The sequence below is a fragment of the Esox lucius genome, chromosome 14 (assembly GCF_011004845.1).
Source record: "Esox lucius isolate fEsoLuc1 chromosome 14, fEsoLuc1.pri, whole genome shotgun sequence".
Taxonomy (NCBI): domain Eukaryota; kingdom Metazoa; phylum Chordata; class Actinopteri; order Esociformes; family Esocidae; genus Esox; species Esox lucius.
Window position 1 is genome coordinate 27748904 of NC_047582.1, and position 18267 is coordinate 27767170.

General features: G+C 46.8%; 1 protein-coding gene across 7 annotated transcripts in view; it reads left to right on the plus strand.

Annotated features, from left to right (window-relative positions):
* garnl3 (GTPase activating Rap/RanGAP domain like 3) overlaps positions 1–18267 on the plus strand; it is a 94372-nt gene that overhangs the window by 72246 nt on the left and 3859 nt on the right. For 4 of the 7 annotated variants that reach the window (XM_029125072.2, XM_029125073.2, XM_029125075.2 and 1 more), the window contains exons 8-30: positions 156–182; positions 303–378; positions 468–566; positions 796–899; positions 3202–3310; positions 3760–3805; positions 4012–4118; positions 5204–5319; positions 6652–6774; positions 6859–6933; positions 7058–7172; positions 7354–7380; positions 7527–7631; positions 8509–8625; positions 9363–9529; positions 9699–9857; positions 10018–10084; positions 10632–10739; positions 11165–11283; positions 11927–12062; positions 15018–15077; positions 17682–17918; positions 18001–18121. In XM_029125072.2, coding sequence (XP_028980905.1) covers positions 156–182; positions 303–378; positions 468–566; positions 796–899; positions 3202–3310; positions 3760–3805; positions 4012–4118; positions 5204–5319; positions 6652–6774; positions 6859–6933; positions 7058–7172; positions 7354–7380; positions 7527–7631; positions 8509–8625; positions 9363–9529; positions 9699–9857; positions 10018–10084; positions 10632–10739; positions 11165–11283; positions 11927–12062; positions 15018–15077; positions 17682–17918; positions 18001–18121 — 2420 coding nt within the window. The remainder of the gene's footprint in view (positions 1–155; positions 183–302; positions 379–467; positions 567–795; positions 900–3201; positions 3311–3759; positions 3806–4011; positions 4119–5203; positions 5320–6651; positions 6775–6858; positions 6934–7057; positions 7173–7353; positions 7381–7526; positions 7632–8508; positions 8626–9362; positions 9530–9698; positions 9858–10017; positions 10085–10631; positions 10740–11164; positions 11284–11926; positions 12063–15017; positions 15078–17681; positions 17919–18000; positions 18122–18267) is intronic. The other 3 variants (XM_029125074.2, XM_029125076.2, XM_029125078.2) reach the window with 3 other exon arrangements.

Here is an 18267-nt window from a genome sequence, read left to right on the forward strand (position 1 = left end):
TCATTTTGGAGTCTCACAAAGTTGTGTGGGAGTCACTGGGAATCATTTGAGAGTCTCACAAAGTTGTGTGGGAGTCATTGGGAATCATTTGAGAGTCTTTGGGGGTGATTAGGGGGACAAACTCTTGGTAACTGTGCTTTCTTGACTCTCTGCAGGATCTACTGGTGTTGGAAGAGCAAGAGGTGGGTATTTAATGTATTCGGTCCACTGAGGTTCATGTTCTTGTTTCCAGAGATCATCAAGGTCACCTGGATGTTGCCTGTAGATCATTGTAGACTCATGGTAAAAACCACTCCTCTTAGGGATCAGTCAACTTCAAGTTTGGTGTCCTGTATGCCAAGGATGGACAACTTACAGATGATGAGATGTTTAGCAACGGTAAGTCATCAGTGCTGTGGGTGATAAGAAGTTGGCGCTGAGATGTCGCTGGGAATTGGATCTGCAGTCTCTTCTGTGTGTTCGTTTAGAGATGGGGAGTGAGAGCTTTGAGAAGTTCCTCAACCTCCTGGGAGACAGCATCTCTCTGCAGGGCTGGGCTGGCTACCGAGGAGGACTGGACACCAAGAGTAAGAATTATTTACACACACACACTTACATTTTTTTTTTTTTATCAGTTTGATGGACCATTGTTGTCAATTATGTCTTTTTTCTCTCTGGCCTACTAACATCTCACTCTGGTTTGTGCCCCCATCCCTCCCTCCCTACATCCCCCCATCCCTCCCTACATCCCCCCGTCCCTCCCTACCTCCCCCCGTCCCTCCCTCCCTCCCTCCCACTACCACCAATCCTTTTCAGATGACACTACAGGAATGAAGTCCATCTACACGGTGTACCAGGGCCATGAATTGATGTTTCATGTCTCCACCATGTTACCCTACTCCAAGGAGAACAAACAACAGGTCTGCGTGTGTGTGCGTGCGTGCGTGTGTGTGTGTGTGTGTGTGTTTGTGCATGTGTGTGGTGCATGTGCTGTATGCCACAGTGCTAATGTGTTCTGTTTCTAAACAGAGCAAGTGGATATTGGAAAACCGAAGATTTGAGAGCATTTCTCATTTTCTCGTTGCATCTCAGAAACTCTAATCTTGACCAGACAAAAGAGTAACTGAAAAACTGATGTCTCTAATTTGACAGACCAGCATTCACTATGCTAGATCGTGCATGCGAGTCGAAGAAGGGGATATGTAGAAAGTAAAAAACGATGTGAAGCTGAAGGAGAGTCTAGCGAAGCTAATGAAATGTCGTGGAGAGACAGAAAAGACAGACACGGTAGAGAAAGACAGGGACGCAACAGACCTGAGTTTCAAGTTGCAATAGTCATATGAATTGATTATATTAGACGAACTACGCTATTACATTCTTCCTACAGGTTCCTGCAATGCAAAATAAGAGATGCCATGGAGACAGGGAGATGATAACTGACCAGTCTGTACCTCTGACAGACTGTAGAGAGAATAAAGGAGACATTCAGATACACACGCAATCACACGCAGTTGTTTCGCTATACTTGTGAGGACTTCTTTTGGGACCAAAATGAATTAACATTAACATGACTTTTTTTGCTTCCCCCTAACCTTGACCCTAATTTTAACGCTATTAGAACCATAAGCCTAACGTCAACCCTAAACCTAACGTTAACCCTAAACCTACGTTAACCCTAAACCTAACGTTAACCCGAAAAAAATTTATTAAGTGAGGACCGGCAAAAAGTATAATAACACACACACACACACACTGTGGATAAATGCCAATGATTCAGGCAGAAAACATCCATTAAATCTGTTACCTGCTCTTGAAAGCTCCTTAGTGTCTTAGTGTCACTCCAAACTGCCACCTGCTACAGTGTGGAGAGTGTCTGACTGGTGTGTGTGTGTGTGTGTGTGTTGGGTGTGTGTGATCGGAATATGAAAGGCAGTAGAGAAGACCGTTTGATGGTACAGTGGGATACCTCCCAGGAAAACACTGTGGGCGGGATATTAAAGAGAAAAGAGACTGGATCAAAGAGGGTTACAGTAATTGGAATCCATCTAAAACACGTTCAGGAGTCACTAATGAATACAAACAGATTCTCCTCACCACCCTGACTGACCATGTGTGTGTGTGTGTGTGTGTGTGTGTGTGTATTTGTCTAAGTGTGTGTTTGTGTGCATGTAAGCATATTTACACATTACTGTAAGTGGCTTTGGATAAAAGTGTCAGTTAAATGGCATATTGTGTGCTTTTGGTTGTGTGTGTGTCTGTATGTGTGCTTGCCTGTCTTTGTGCTTTTGCATGTTTTTGTCCTCCTCTGAAGTTATGGATAAAAGTGGTGTAATTTCCATAGCTGGCTCATTTTAGTAATCTTAGTGACTAACATCTTAATGAGCTTACAGTGTTACAGGTCAAGCAAAAAGCATTGAAGAGGAATAGCATGAGCTTTTTGACTCTGAGAACAAGCCATTGGTACTGCTCAGTCTACACACACACACTCTAACGCACACACACTCTAACGCACACACATTATGTCATCAAAGTGTGAATATCGTAGCTATCCTTAAATTATGGTGGGGATTTATTGGAGGATTCTGATATTTAATGGAAGCTTTGAAATGTTCTTTGAGATAAACAGGCCTTAATTTCATTGGCCAGAGATTTGCCAACACATGAACTTTATGTTGAGTCTGAATCATTAAGATGTTATTCCACACTTCTTGTTTATTCCTAGTATTTTAATGGTCCACATTTTCTCATTCTTTTTTCTGCTCATCCTCTCTCTTTCTCTCTCTCTATTTCTTTGTCTTTTGTGCCTATTGCAAACTGGTTGAAAATCCTTCATCAGAACTGTGGGTGTTGAAAGGTTGTTGTGCTGGCCAATAAGGATGGGGAGTGTGCTGGCCAATGAGGAAGGGGAGTAAGCTGGCCAATGAGGAGGGGTGTGTGTGCTGGCCAATGAGGAGGGGGTGTGTGCTGGCCAATGAAGAGGGGGAGTGTGCTGGCCAATGAGGAAGGGGAGTAAGCTGGCCAATGAGGAGGTGTGTGTGTGCTGGCCAATGAAGAGGGGGTGTGTGCTGGCCAATGAGGAGGGGTAGTATGCTGGCCAATGAGGAAGGAGAGCTGTTAACCATGTGCTGGTTTGAGTGTTAACTATACTGTTGGCTTTCTGACTCAAAAAAGGCATTCTGAAACTTAAATTCTCTTTCTCTCTCATTCCTTCTCTTACTTCAGGTGGAGAGGAAAAGACACATAGGGAATGACATTGTCACCATCGTTTTCCAGGAGGGGGAGGATGCATCTCCGTCATTTAAACCTTCCATGATCCGATCCCATTTCACACGTATCCTTTCTTTATGGCCAAACAAACACAGCCAGGAAATGTCCATCGCTGCATCTTGATAGTTAATATTAATCATAATAACATTCATATGCCCATTTACCAAAAGCTTTCATCCAAAATGCCGGCATTCATACATTTTATATACAGGTGGTCCTGGGAATTTAACTCACTATCCTTTTGTTTCAACCCAATGAGATACATAGTCTCTGATTTTTGATGAATCAGTCAATACAGCAAGTCAGCAGAAATGTTTATTCCAGAAATATTTGGTCGATTTTGTTTCAATAGAATTTCAGTTTATTTTCATAACGTAACCCTGATATGTGTTTCCAGTGACTTAAAGCTATGCTGGGCTAAACAATGTATCATTACCAAAGTGTGACCAGATCTACATTCCATTCTTGCGTACCTCAAAAGTGTTCAGGTTCCATCCTTAACATTTCTGTCAGATATCTTCGCATTAGTTAGATACAACAGTCAGAATGACAGTTACAGGTATGTAGGGGCAGCATTCATTTCTGTTTTCCCAGCATGCATGTTGCCCTGTCCGCATCGTCCTCAACACAGTGAGAGTGTTGTGTGTGTGTTTGTGTGTGTTTTGTAATGTCTGCATCGATGTGTTTGTCTGCGTTAATGGGTGTTTGTGTGTGTGCCGTAAACTATACATGCGTTGGCAAATAATAGCGGTTTGTTTGTTGCAGGTTGAAGATTTTCTCCGAGGAGAGTGTTCCTCTGTTCGGTCCTCCCCTCCCCTCACCACCAGTCTTTACAGACCACCAAGAATTCAGGGACTTTTTGTTAGTCAAACGTAAGCCCAGACAGTCTTTGACACATCTACTGTCTTGGTTTTGTCTGGTTCAATGAGCTACCGCTCTGACGTGTGGTGGCAGCTAGGTTACACTTTAAACAAATGTCATGAGCTTAACTGGCCCTGCTAATTTTCATGAACATGCTGTTGCAGGACATGCAAATAGACTCTGTGCACCAGCGTAGTGAGGAACTTCCGCTTTTGTCTAGAAGTCTGCATTGCAGTTTCCGGTTTACTTACTAATACTCAACCGCATTAGTAAACACCTAAACCCACAACAAAATGAGTGATGCTGTTGTACGAAAAAAAAAGAAATATAATGTACGTGTACTCTTTTTAATAAAATATGGCTTGCGCCATTCAATGACTTCAAACGACTAGAAATAGTTTAAGTGCAATTAATACCATATAGGACCAGATGTTTACTTCCTTGCTATGAACACTAGCGCATCATAGCAAGTGAATTGAAACGAACCTTCGTTCAGCCTCTTCAACCTGAATGAAGCTTCAAATTCCATAGCCTCAAAAACGCACCAAAACAGGTCTCCTCTTTTATTTTACTACTGTAACCTCATTTCACAACGAAACTGAAAAATAACAACTGGCATAGGAAGTAAACATCTGGTCCTGTATGGTATTAATTGCGCTTAAACTATTTCTAGTCTAGCGTTTGAAGTCATTGAATGGCGCAAGCCATATTTTATTAAAAAGAGGACATTCTCCTGATTAAAATAATGCCCCACTTGTACCTTGAAACTTAAATGAGTCACGTACATTATATTTCATTTTTTTCGTACAACAGCATCACTCATCTTGTTGTGAGTTTAGGTGTTTACTAATGCGGATGAGTATTAGTAAGTAAACCGGAAACTGCAATGCAGACTTCTAGACAAAAGCGGAAGTTCCTCACTACGCTGGTGCACAGAGTCTATTGTCAGCGAAACATCTCCCCTTCAGGGAGGCGTTCACTCCACCTGTATAACATGTTGATCATTTGGTTTTGTAATGTGTGTGTTGGGGGATGGATTGGTTGAAGTTCCTGTAGACGTCTCTGGTCGTTCACCCTTCTCCTCCTGGTTCCACAGTAATTAATGGAGAGAAGGCAACTCTAGAGACCCCCACGTTTGCCCAGAAGCGCCAGCGGACCCTGGATATGCTCATCCGCTCCCTGTACCAGGACCTCATGCCTGACCTCCACAAGGTACTGACCCAACCCTATCTAACTCAGCCTGGTACCATCCTGTTAAGCCTTTCTACCTCTCTATCCAAGCCTGGTATTGCCTTCCCCAGCCCTAGCTAGACCACCCATCTAGTCCATCCAGATTGGCCTAAACCTACTTCTTGTGCTCCTGTCATCACCTCTGATTGAGCCAGATTAAGAGCCTTTTTACACTGCAATTGTTTTATTTTGATGACTAAGATTAATTGGGGGATTTGCATCTGAGGAATTTTTTTAATAGTGTAAACAGGTGAGGTAACGTGGACACTTACCTCCCCCGTTTACACTATAAACAATGTCCATGTTACCTTCGGAGTCAACGTGGACACTTCTCCAAAAGATGCTTCTGTGGCTACGGAGGTCTAAAGACAACATCCTGCTCAGTGGGCGTTGGAGTGGAGTGAGCAGTGTTAACTATAACATCTCACAGTTGCACCGAAACAATTCTGCTGTCACCACAGCCCCCTGTTTGATGCAGAGCCGTGTTTCCACTGCAGCCCTCTCCTGTTTCTGACTCCTGTTGGGAATCACTGCAGCCCTCTCCTGTTTCTGACTCCTGTTGGGAATCACTGCAGCCCTCTCCTGTTTCTGACTCCTGTTGTGAATCACTGCAGCCCTCTCCTGTTTCTGACTCCTGTTGGGAATCACTGCAGCCCTCTCCTGTTTCTGACTCCTGTTGTGAATCACTGCAGCCCTCTCCTGTTTCTGACTCCTGTTGTGAATCACTGCAGCCCTCTCCTGTTTCTGACTCCTGTTGGGAATCACTGCAGCCCTCTCCTGTTTCTGACTCCTGTTGGGAATCATTGCAGCCCTCTCCTGTTTCTGACTCCTGTTGTGAATCGCTGCAGCCCTCTCCTGTTTCTGACTCCTGTTGGGAATCACTGCAGCCCTCTCCTGTTTCTGACTCCTGTTGTAAATCACTGCAACCTCCTCTCTCCCTGTACCTTTGGCGTCTGCACAGAACTGGGACTGAAACTGCTGCACTGCTCACTTTCTGAAGAGGGACTCTCCCTCTGTCTCTCCCCTTTAGTTTCTCTCCCTCTTTTTCTTTCCCTCTTTGTCACTACCTCTGTGTCTCTCCCTCTGTGTCTCTACCTCTGCCTCCTTCCCTCTGTCTATCTCCTGCTGTGTCTCTCTTCTTCCCTCTGTACCTCTACTTTTTCGTCTGTGTCCCTCCTTCTCGCTCTCCCAGCACTGCATGTTGTTTCTGTTGTTGTCTTCTGATTTTCCTCTGTCTTTCCCCCTTTCTCTGAGGCCAGCTTTTCTCTTCTTCCTGTGTGTGTGTGTGTGTGTGTGTTGGTGGTCTATGTACAGGTTCCGTTCTCTCCTCAGAACATGCTCAACAGACGCTCATTCAGCGATGTGCTGCCAGAGTCGCCCAAATCTGCCCGTAAGAAGGAGGAGGCGCGGCAGGCCGAGTTTGTCAGGATAGGACAGGTAACACACACTTTCACACACCGAACTACCACATACACTCGCTCACTCGCACACACGTCCTCTAATTGTCTTCCTGTTATCCAGGCACTAAAGCTGAAGACCATCGTCAGGGGAGATGCCCCCACCAGTTTAGTCACCACAGGCCTGTGTAGGAAAGAGGTGAGAGGAGTGCAGAATGACATGGTTCCCACTGAGACAGAATGATTCTTAGGAACAGTTCTCTCATACTCTGTGGCTCAAGGTACTAACCTGTTGGGTGTCATGTGATGTGTGTGTGTTCCAGCCATGGGAGGCCCAGTCGTTCTGCAGTACATTTCCATATGAGACAGTGTGTGCTGACTCCTGGGGTCAGTCTCTGCTGGTCGCCACGGAAGCAGCAGGCGTCATGTTGATAGAGGGTGAGGTCATTACACACGCGCACACACACACACTCAGCGCTTTATGAATAAAGTTGACTACATTTGGGGGTTATTATCGCTGTTCTGTGAACTTGTCGATGACTCAGCCATGTAGATGAATCGTGTAATCAGTAATGACATCATATAAAAGTTCCAACATTATATTGTTCCTGTATTTCAGCCATGGATCCACTTCTCTCAAACCCAGGTGAGTGTGTCCCACTCAACTATTTCTTTCAGCCAACTACATCGTCCACCGTTTTCATTCATGCGCCGGTAATATAGGCAGATACCGTCATTGGTTGTGCTGAATAACCAACAAACAGTGCGTTTGTGTTTGTTGCGTGGTTGCAGACGCCCAGGTCCTTCCCCCAGTGCAGGTGTTTGATAAGACCATGCTGCTGAAGCAGATGCATATTGTAGAACCTCAGGACCTCCTCATCACAAGAGCTGACAAAGGTGGGTACTGTCTGCATGTGGGCCTGGTGTCTGGCCCTAACCCCACACTGGGCCAACCACTACATCTGTATGGATTGTCCTGCTCTAGAACTATTTATCTGTCTCTTCCTCCATCTCTCTCTCTTTCTCGTCCTCCATCTTTCTCTTTTCCAACCTGCGTCCCGCCTCTTTCATCCCTCCCTTGTCTGTTACATGAGGGTGTTTTCTTTTCTCTCTGTCACTCTACCAAACACATAGATCAGAGTGGTCTGAGGAAATGGACCCGTAGTCACACATCCTGTAGACGTGTGTGTGTGTGTGTGTGTGTGTAAAACCAGGTTCTAGGTAGACCCATTGAGATATCAGTGTGAGAGGTACAAACAGACAAATAGTCAGTCAGACAGAACAGATTAAATGTTCATGGCAATACAGCTTGTTTGAATTTGAATCAAGCTTTTGCATGCAATTCCATTTGACATTAGTTCTAGCACCAGTCACAAATGCCAGTTCTGTATTTCTACACTGTAAGGTAACAGTAAACACTTAATTGTGACATCCATCAGATTATCTCTATAGATTAGCTCCTATCACGGATAACATTCCACAGAGATTGCATTAAGACTATTTTGATCTCACCCAACATGTTGAGACAATAGTTTAGGGCTGCCTTTTGTCAGAACACAGGTTGGTTGTGTCTGGGTGCTTCTGTTACAGGAGCATGTCAAACAGAAGGGAGAGATTAAAGACGCACCTGGAATATTTGAATGTGTGTGTCGTCTTCATCTCATGGACTGTTAATGGTTGCATTGACAGCTGGGTCAGTAACATTAAGGCTGGTTATGTCTCCTGACCAAATCCCTGACTCTGCCTTTAATGGAGACATTCGGTAATTCCCCAGGAAAGGATGCACGACTCTATGTGTTCAGACTGAGCATGCTCAAGAGAGGACTGGAGGAGAGACAGCTAGTCCGCACCAAGTGTGACAGCAGAGAGAACAAGCTGGAAAAGACCAAAGGTACACACACACAGACACACACACACACACACCTCATATGTTTAATGTGAAGGGATTTAATAAGCACACGTATTTATATATATTTCTGTTTAATACACACCTGCAGTCAAATGTGTCTCATTCCAAGTCATAGTGTTGGCTCGTTGAAGTGTAATTCAGTAAAACATTCTGCCCCGGGCCACTGCTGCGTGGGTGTGTGTGGACGTGTGTGTGTGTGTGTGTGTGTGTGGGTTTGAGAAACACTGAGACAGAGAGTGTGTGCATTTCTCAGAAAGAAAGAGGAATAGAATGCATTTATGTACAGACTGGAGCCAGCAGGCCACTCGGTCTGTAGAGAGACAATGAGCAGGCCTGAAGAGTGAACGAGACAGACAGGGAAAATCACTCATCCCTGATGCCCTGGCCGGGAAAACAGAGGGACAGAGAGACAGCGCGGTGACATTGGGAAGGACGGCATTAGCATTAGAGAAATAAGGATACCATGAGTGAATTCTCCCTCAAACGGGTTCCTCTCTTGGCTTTACGTGTCTTCCTCTCTTTTACCTTTGTCCTCTAATCAGTTGGTAATACTTTAGTGACATCACAACATACAATCAAATTGAAGCGCATTCACTGTATAATCTGGACCCCATAATTCACCACCATGAATTGTAATTGGCTCAGTTCCATGTTTGCTATATTTCTGGTAGCCCTCTTCTCCCCTCTCTTCCACCTGATCCTTCTGTCCGTCTCCCCAGGATGTCACCTTTACTCCATCAACACCCACCACGGCTCCGAGCTGAGGATCGTGGCGGCCATCAGGAATAAGCTCCTCCTCATCACCCGGAGGCAGCCCCGCACTGAGGCCCTGGGGGCCCTCGCCGCCTCGACCGATTCGCCCGTGGATGAGTTCCAGTACATACGGGTGAGAGAAACGGATAGGGACCCAGAATACGTAGACGGACAGACGGACACACACACACACACACACTTCAGATGTTCTACATTTCTGATGTAGAACACACAGCAAAACCCATACACACCTGTGTGAGCCCCCTGCCCCCCCCCCCCCCTCTTGGTCTGACCCCCTCCAGGAGATCTGTCTCTGTGACCCTCCAGTGGTCATGGCCCTGGTGGACGGGCCGACGGGGGAGAACGACAACATGATCTGTGTGGCTTACAAACACCAGTTTGACCTGATCAACGAGAGCACCGGGGACGCGTACCGGCTGCACCATGTGGACGCCAACCGGGTGAGAACCCTGCTGCCCTTTACCCCCCACGTTGTCCTGAGGACACCAGCTGGGTCAGAAGAGAGCCCAGCCATGGCGGAGAACCTTGACAGTTTTGGGGAAGGCTGCGGGATTAGGGATTATATTTGAAGCGTGTTTCCTCTCTGCCGTCTCTACTCAGGTTAACTTTGTGGCAGCGATCGATGTATACGAGGATGGTGAGGCCGGCCTGTTGCTGTGCTACAACTGTAAGTCTCCTGGTTCTTCTTTATTTTACGCCAACATGTAAAGACAGACCTGTGATAGTCCTGTCAAATGACAACATGTATCTCAAATGCCAGTTCCCTTTTTAGTGCATTACTCAACTACCCTGTTCCCTATAGAACACTATTTTACTATCCAGTTCTTTAAATAGAGCTCTGTTAAACAACCCTGTTCTCTATAGGACACTATTAAAATACTCTGTTCTCTATATAGAACACTATTAAACTACCTTGTTCTCTATATAGAACATTATGGATCTATTCAGGGGTCTAAAGTAGAGCACAATGAAGGTAATAGGATGCACATTTTGGAATTACTTCTGTTTTCTATTGTCTTTGCTCTGCCTGTGTCTGTCTCTCACTGTCTCTGCCTCCCTGTGTCGCTATCTTTCGCTGCCTATGTCTCTCTCTCTCTCTCTGTTTCCTTTTGTCTCACTCTCTCTCTGTCTACCTGTCTCTCTCTCTGTCTGCCTGTGTGTGTCTGTCTCCATGTGTCTCTCTCTCTCTGTCTGCCTGTCTCTCTGCTGTGTAGATATCTGTTCCTATAAGAAGGTGTGTCCATTCAACGGCTCCACCCCCATGATCCAGTCCAATGCGTCTGACTTCCACTTCAGCTGGAACCAAATGCCTAACGCCATCGGTGAGTTACCATAGCAACCCCTCCCCTCACCCTCCCTCCCTTGGTCAGTCAGCCTCCGGCCAGAGCCCGTCACCATGGTAACACGCAACGGGCGGCCACCGAGGCTAGGTCGTCAGTGTGTTTGTCTGGGTCTGCTGTGACCGGCTGTTTCTTTGCATGTTTTTGTGTTTAGAGGTCTGTGTGTTTAGCCTGTTTTTACTGTCGTTCTACTTTGACAGGGTCCTTTTGGGATTACCAAAGAAATGATCACATCCTGTCTATTTTTCTGTCATTTATCCAAATTCATCAGCAATAATGTACCCAGGTGTTGTTTTTCTGAACGTTAGTTCTGTTGTGTATCGTTATTACAGCGTTTTTGTTTTGTAATGACCATGGGGTTTTCCTTCAGTATGAACCCTAACAGGAAGTTGTTGACGTTGTTACAGTGTGCGCGTTCCCCTACATCCTGGCCTTTACCACGGACTCCATTGAGATCCGACTGGTTGTCAATGGTAACCTGGTCTACACGGCCGTGGTTCCGGAACTGCAGCTGACTGCCTCCAGGGTGAGTCTGAATGGCAGGTGGATGGTTCTAGAATGACCAGGGTTCACAGTGAGTGGGACTTATCAGATACTTTCCTGGCAGGACAAATGAATGACTACAAGAGAGAGAGAGTGTTTGAGTGTGTGGACATGTATGTTAGTGTGACTCGTGTATACTGTGTATGCACATCTGTTGGAGTGTGTTTTTCTAGAACCAGCAGTCTCAGCAATCTCATTTCAATCAGACTTTATTGCCCCGTAGGGAAATTTGGTTTGGAAACAGAGTCCAGGCCCCAACACCGTGAAACACACACAAGTTATTCAGAGTAGATTCCCGTAGTGGTGCATTAAAACACTGCATCATCGTGTCACATTAGCAGCAACTCATTAACCAACATCTCTCGGTTTCCTACTTTCTCCTTCTCCTTCTCACTCCATGTCTGTCTGTCTGCCTCCTTCTCCTCCTCACTCCATGTCTGTCTGTCTGTCTTGTCTGCCTCTTTCTCCATCTCCTCCTCACTCCATGTCTGTCTGTCTGTCTGCCTCTTTCTCCATCTCCTCCTCACTCCATGTCTGTCTGTCTGTCTGCATCTTTCTCCTTCTCCTCCTCACTCCATGTCTGTCTGTCTGTCTGCCTCTTTCTCCCCATCCCTCTCCTTTCCCAGTCGGACATCTACTTTGTGTCCTCTGCTCCTGTCAACTCTGCTTCTAACTGCAGCTCCCGGGACACCAGTTCCCAGAGTTCCCCACAGACACCCACAGGCTATGAGATGCCCGTGTTTCCCTCACCACTGGGCGACGGTAAGCACATTAAAGGACGACCGCGCATTTGGAAATGTACTCTATAGTTCACTAAGTGTTGTTGACGATGTTAACTTGTTTCACTATGCTGTTTTGTTATTTGTTTTATAATCAACGTTATGTAAGAAGTGTCCCACACGCTGTGCAACCGTCTCTAGGGGTTTTATTTACTAGATTTGTAGTTTGTACATTTTGTAGTTTGTATTTTGTGTTTTGTACTATTGTAGTTTGTATGTTTGTATTTTGTACTATGTGGCTGCTCCAGTTAAAAAGCTTTCAGAGGGTTTATGGCTTCAGGAGGATCGTCACCTCTGAATGTTGTTGGAACATCCTTAGAGGGCTGTTATATCTCATATACACACACACACACATAAACACACCCAGACACACACAGACACAGACACACACACCCAGACACAGACACACACACCCAGACACACACACACACACAGGCAAACACACAGACACACACACAAGGACAAAGGAGAAGAGAACAGAAGTCAATGAACCTGTGACCATGTATAAAACTAATAGAAGACGAGATCTCAATGTCTACCCCTCCCCATCTCTCTTCGTCCAATCTCGTCTCTCTTTTTCTCCCTCGCCCCCTCCCTCTACTCACTCTTCCCCCTCCTTTCTCTCTTTCTCCCATCCTCCTACGCAACCTCTGCCCATTTTCTGCCTCCCCAATTCAATAAAGGTTCCCTTCCCTCTTCTCCTGCCGTCTGCTGGAGAGTCATGTTTATGATGCACTTTGTGTGCTGGGGGGTGTATTTTAATGATACACAAGGGCGTCATTCACTGATGACAGGGACAGACAGACGAAGGGCGTCATTCACTGATGACAGGGACAGACAGACGAAAAGGCGTCATTCACTGATGACAGGGACAGACAGACGTAGGGCGTCATTCACTGATGACAGGGACAGACAGGCGAAGGGCGTCATTCACTGATGACAGGGACAGACAGACGAAGGGCGTCATTCACTGATGTCAGGGACAGACAGACGAAAGGCGTCATTCACTGATGACAGAGACAGACAGACGAAAAGGCGTCATTCACTGATGACAGGGACAGACAGACGAAAAGGCGTCATTCACTGATGACAGAGACAGACAGACGAAAGGGCGTCATTCACTGATGACAGGGACAGACAGGCGAAGGGCGTCATTCACTGATGACAGGGACAGACAGACGAAAAGGCATCATTCGCTGATGACAGGGACAGACAGACGAAGGGCGTCATTCACTGATGACAGAGACAGACAGACGAAAAGGCGTCATTCACTGATGACAGGGACAGACAGACGAAGGGCGTCATTCACTGATGACAGGGACAGACAGACGAAGGGAGTCATTCACTGATGACAGGGACAGACAGACGAAAAGGCGTCATTCACTGATGACAGGGACAGACAGACGAAGGGCGTCATTCACTGATGACAGGGACAGACAGACGAAGGGCGTCATTCACTGATGACAGGGACAGACAGACGAAAGGCCGTCATTCACTGATGACAGGGACAGACAGACGAAGGGCGTCATTCACTGATGACAGGGACAGACAGACGAGAAGGCGTCATTCACTGATGACAGAGACAGACAGACGAAGGGCGTCATTCAATGATGACAGGGACAGACAGACGAAGGGCGTCATTCACTGATGACAGGGACAGACAGGCGAAGGGCGTCATTCACTGATGACAGAGACAGACAGACGAAGGGCGTCATTCACTGATGACAGGGACAGACAGACGAAAAGGCGTCATTCACTGATGACAGAGACAGACAGACGAAAAGGCGTCATTCACTGATGACAGAGACAGACAGGCGAAGGGCGTCATTCACTGATGACAGGGACAGACAGGCGAAGGGCGTCATTCACTGATGACAGAGACAGACAGACGAAGGGCGTCATTCACTGATGACAGGGACAGACAGACGAAAAGGCGTCATTCACTGATGACAGAGACAGACAGACGAAAAGGCGTCATTCACTGATGACAGAGACAGACAGACGAAAAGGCGTCATTCACTGATGACAGAGACAGACAGACGAAGGTGCGCAGGATGGTGGCGACTGCCACATTGTGTTCGTGACACAGCGTCTTTATCGTTCAGGACGAACACAAAGTCAGTATCGATGATATCTAGATGCTAAATCTAAGTACAACAAAGACCTGTAGGGCCTTCAAATGGGTACATGCATACACACACACACACACACACACTGTGGGCTGTGGTAGTTAGTCGCTGTGACAGTTCTGTCATATGCATGCAAACGCAGACAGACCCACTCCAACACGACCAGTCACACCAATCCAGCTGACGGTGTTCTGTGGTTGACATGGCAGCTGAACTGGCCTTTACAGAGGGGTGGGGGCAGCGTAGAGCCATCGTCCTTCTGGCCCCTTTAGCTCATTCTATTGGTCAACACTGGCTTTGGAAAGCAGCCAATCACAGTGTCGCGGTGGGATCTTTCCGGTTCTACTACTACTACTGAGTCTGTGTTCTGTACCATGAGAATGTTTGTGTTCAGAAATACCTTAGTTTGTGTGTTCTTTAATCTGTGTTTGTGAGTGTGTGGAGGGGAGTTTGTTCTGTAACACCTGAGTGTGTGTGTGTGTGCATGGGTAGCTGGGGTGTGTGTGTGGTGGGTGTCTGTTGTAATACTTGTGTGTGTGTGTGTGCTCTGTAATACCGGTGTGTGTGTGGGTGCGTACAGTAGCTGGGGTGTGTGTGTGGCGGGTGTGTATTGTAATACCTGTGTGTGTGTGGGTGCGTACAGTAGCTGGGGTGTGTGTGTGGCGGGTGTGTTCTGTAAAACCTGGGTGTTTGTGTGTGGTTGGGCTAGTTGGGGTGTGTGTGTGGCGGGTGTGTATTGTAATACCTGTGTGTGTGTGTGTGTGTGTGTGTGTAGATTTTTCCTAACTGTGTTCTTGGCCCTGGTTCAGATTCTATACGGATCCCGTATGGTACCAGGCTCTCCCTGTACATGTCTAAGGATGCCGAAGGTACTTCCAGGAGTCTCCCACCGCTCCTCGGGTCCGTCCCAAATCAGGCCCTATTCCCCATCGAGCCGTGGACTAGAACCAGTGCACTGTTAAGGGAATAGGGTTCCATTTGGGACACACCCTCACTCGTCAGTGTTTGCGTCTGGCTGTACCTGCTGCCCCACTAACACGCACGGACAGAAACATCCAGCTTTTATTTTCTAATGAAATGCAGCATGTTTGACTGGATGTCAGTTGACTGTTTTAATTTTTGAAATGAAGCAGCATGTTTGGCTGGACATCAGTTGACTGTTAAGTGAATATTATGTCGTCATCCCCCTCGCCCCCCCCCCCCCATCAGATAATCACTAAAGGTTTGAGAGAGAGAGGGACGTCACAGAACAGAGAGAAAAGGAGAGAGAGAGATGCTGATTTAAAGAATGTGTGTGAGAGAGGGCAGAATACTTGAGGGATTGAAGAGGGGAATGAAAGTCAGAGAGTAAAGGGAGGACATGATAGAGTGAAAGAGGGGTTGAAGGAAAGAGAGAGAGGGTAGAAATGAAAGAAAGAGAAACCGGGTTGGAATGAAAGGGTGAATAGTTTGAATGTAAGGAAGATGGGGAGGAATGAAAGAGAGAGAGAGAGAGAGGGGAGGAATGAAAGAGAGATAGAGGGGAGGAATGAAGAGACATTGGGGAGGAATGAAGAGACATTGGGGAGGAATGAAGAGACACTGGGGAGGAATGAAGAGACACTGGGGAGGAATGAAGAGACACTGGGGAGGAATGAAGAGACACTGGGGAGGAATGAAGAGACAGGGGAGGAATGAGAGAGAGGCAGAGGGGAGGAAAGAAAGAGAGAGAGGGGAGAAATGAAAGAGAGAGAGGGGAGGAATGAAAGAGAGACACTGGGGAGGAATGAAGAGACACTGGGGAGGAATGAAGAGACACTGGGGAGGAATGAAGAGACAGGGGAGGAATGAGAGAGGCAGAGGGGAGGAAAGAAAGAGAGAGAGGGGAGAAATGAAAGAGAGAGAGGGGAGGAATGAAAGAGAGACACGGGGGAGGAATGAAGAGACACTGGGGAGGAATGAAGAGACACTGGGGAGGAATGAAGAGACACTGGGGAGGAATGAATAGACAGGGGAGGAATGAGAGAGAGAGAGGGGAGGAATGAGAGAGAGAGAGGGGAGGAATGAAAGAGAGACGGGAGGAATGAGAGAGGCAGAGGGGAGGAATGAAAGAGAGACACGGGGAGGAATGAAGAGACACTGGGGAGGAATGAAGAGACAGGGGAGGAATGAAAGAGAGATGGGGGGGAATGAAAGAGACGGGGGAGAAATGAGAGAGAGACAGGGGGAGAAGACACGTCTGCTGCAGCATGATTTACAGATTGCACTGTCGCCATGGAAACATTTGTCAAAGCCCCTTCCCCCATCCAGAATGGTGGTCCGGACAGAGGTGCCACGATTCGGGGGGGGGGGGGCTGACAAAAACCCCACCCTCTAACCCAACTGCCTATGCCTGCCGTTTCTGCTCTGTGACTAAGGGGCTTTTCCATTAGTGAACCATTGATTTTGTTTTGACATCACATTTGTTGACACCAGCAACACGTGAATGACAAACTCTGAGTCTGACACGTGAATTGTCAAATCATAGTCCGTCATGGAGTCGTATGCCGTTCTGATTGGATGATTGGGCGGTTACGAAGCATTGGAAATCTAATATGCAGTGCTCTTATATAGTTCTTCTGGAGCACATTTGGCCAGAACAAAAAGACTGTTACTCAGGAGCAGAAACGCATGTGGAATATATAGATCCATGCGATTATATATCCCAGATGATTGCATGCTTTTTTAATAATATTCCATGTGTGTTTTTTTTTCTTAACAATCATGTGTCTGGTTTTGTTTTGGACCAGTGACAGTGAGTCAGTGAACCTGTCATAAGAGGAGGTTTGACCCCCCCCCCCCCCCCCTCTCCCTGAATGCGTTTTTCTTCACCTTTGACCCTTTGACATTTCAAAACGATGGTCTGTTTGGCGCAGTGCAGCCTCCCATTGATTTAGACAGCCTCATAGCTGCATGTGAGAACTGCCGTCCTGTCTTTATCAAGTGGAACAGTGTTAGAACAGACGGCTCACCGCCACCTGGTGGTTAGATTGTGACATAGTAGGCCAATTTATGTTCGTTAGGGCAATCCAGAAAATGATCAAGCGTTCTTTCTGGACACATTTGGAATTTAACTCCCTGACTGAATGTGTTTTTAGCATTTGCTACATAATCTGACATTGCTGTAGCTAAGACTGTAATAGGGCAAACTAGATAGGCAGAATACAGAGCTGTTACCAAGATGTTAAGCATCCAATTACTTTAACTCAAACAGTTACATGTTTTATCCAAAATGCATAATAATTCCCCTCTCCCTGTCTCCCATTATCCCTGTCTCCCATTATCCCTGTCTCCCATTATCCCTCACTACCCCTATCTCTGGCTCCCTATCTCCCATTATCTCTCACTCCCCCCTATCCCTGTCTCGCCTTATCCCTGACTCCGCCCTCCCTGTCTTCCCCCTCTCGCTGTCTGTCTCCCCCTCCCTGTCACCCATCTTTCTGTCCATCTACCAGGTGAGGCTCAGTGTAAGCATATCTTCAAGATCCCGCTGAGTAACCTGGTGGGCCGCAGCATTGAGAGACCCCTAAAGTCTCCGCTGGTCAACAAGGTGGTGACAGGCCTAACAGGACCAGCCCCAAGCATGTGTGTGGCCGCAATGGGGCCCCTCATGCAGGGGGCCTCACACACCCTGTCGCTGTCCCGCATGGAGATTAAAGAGATCGCCAGCCGCACCCGCAAGGAGCTACTGGGTGAGACGCTGGATTGTACATTGTACATACACCCTCCTGACCCCCCCCCTCCCCAGAATGGTCATTTGTGTGTTTCTCACAGGCTTAACCGAGGAGCCGAGCGCTAAGTCTGACAGCAGCACGGTTAAACAGAGGAAGATGAGCAAGAAGAACACTGAGGAAGAGTCCAAGGCACGAGCACTGACCTCCTCCGGCAGTGACCGGTGAGAGACAATCTTGAAAAAGTAGACAGGTTATTAGAAAGTAATATAACATTTGTTTTAAAATATTTGTAGATGTGAGAAAAGCACATTTTCTAATTAAGGATTTTCATTTCAGAGGGATATGTTAGGGCCCCATAGTTAAGTTG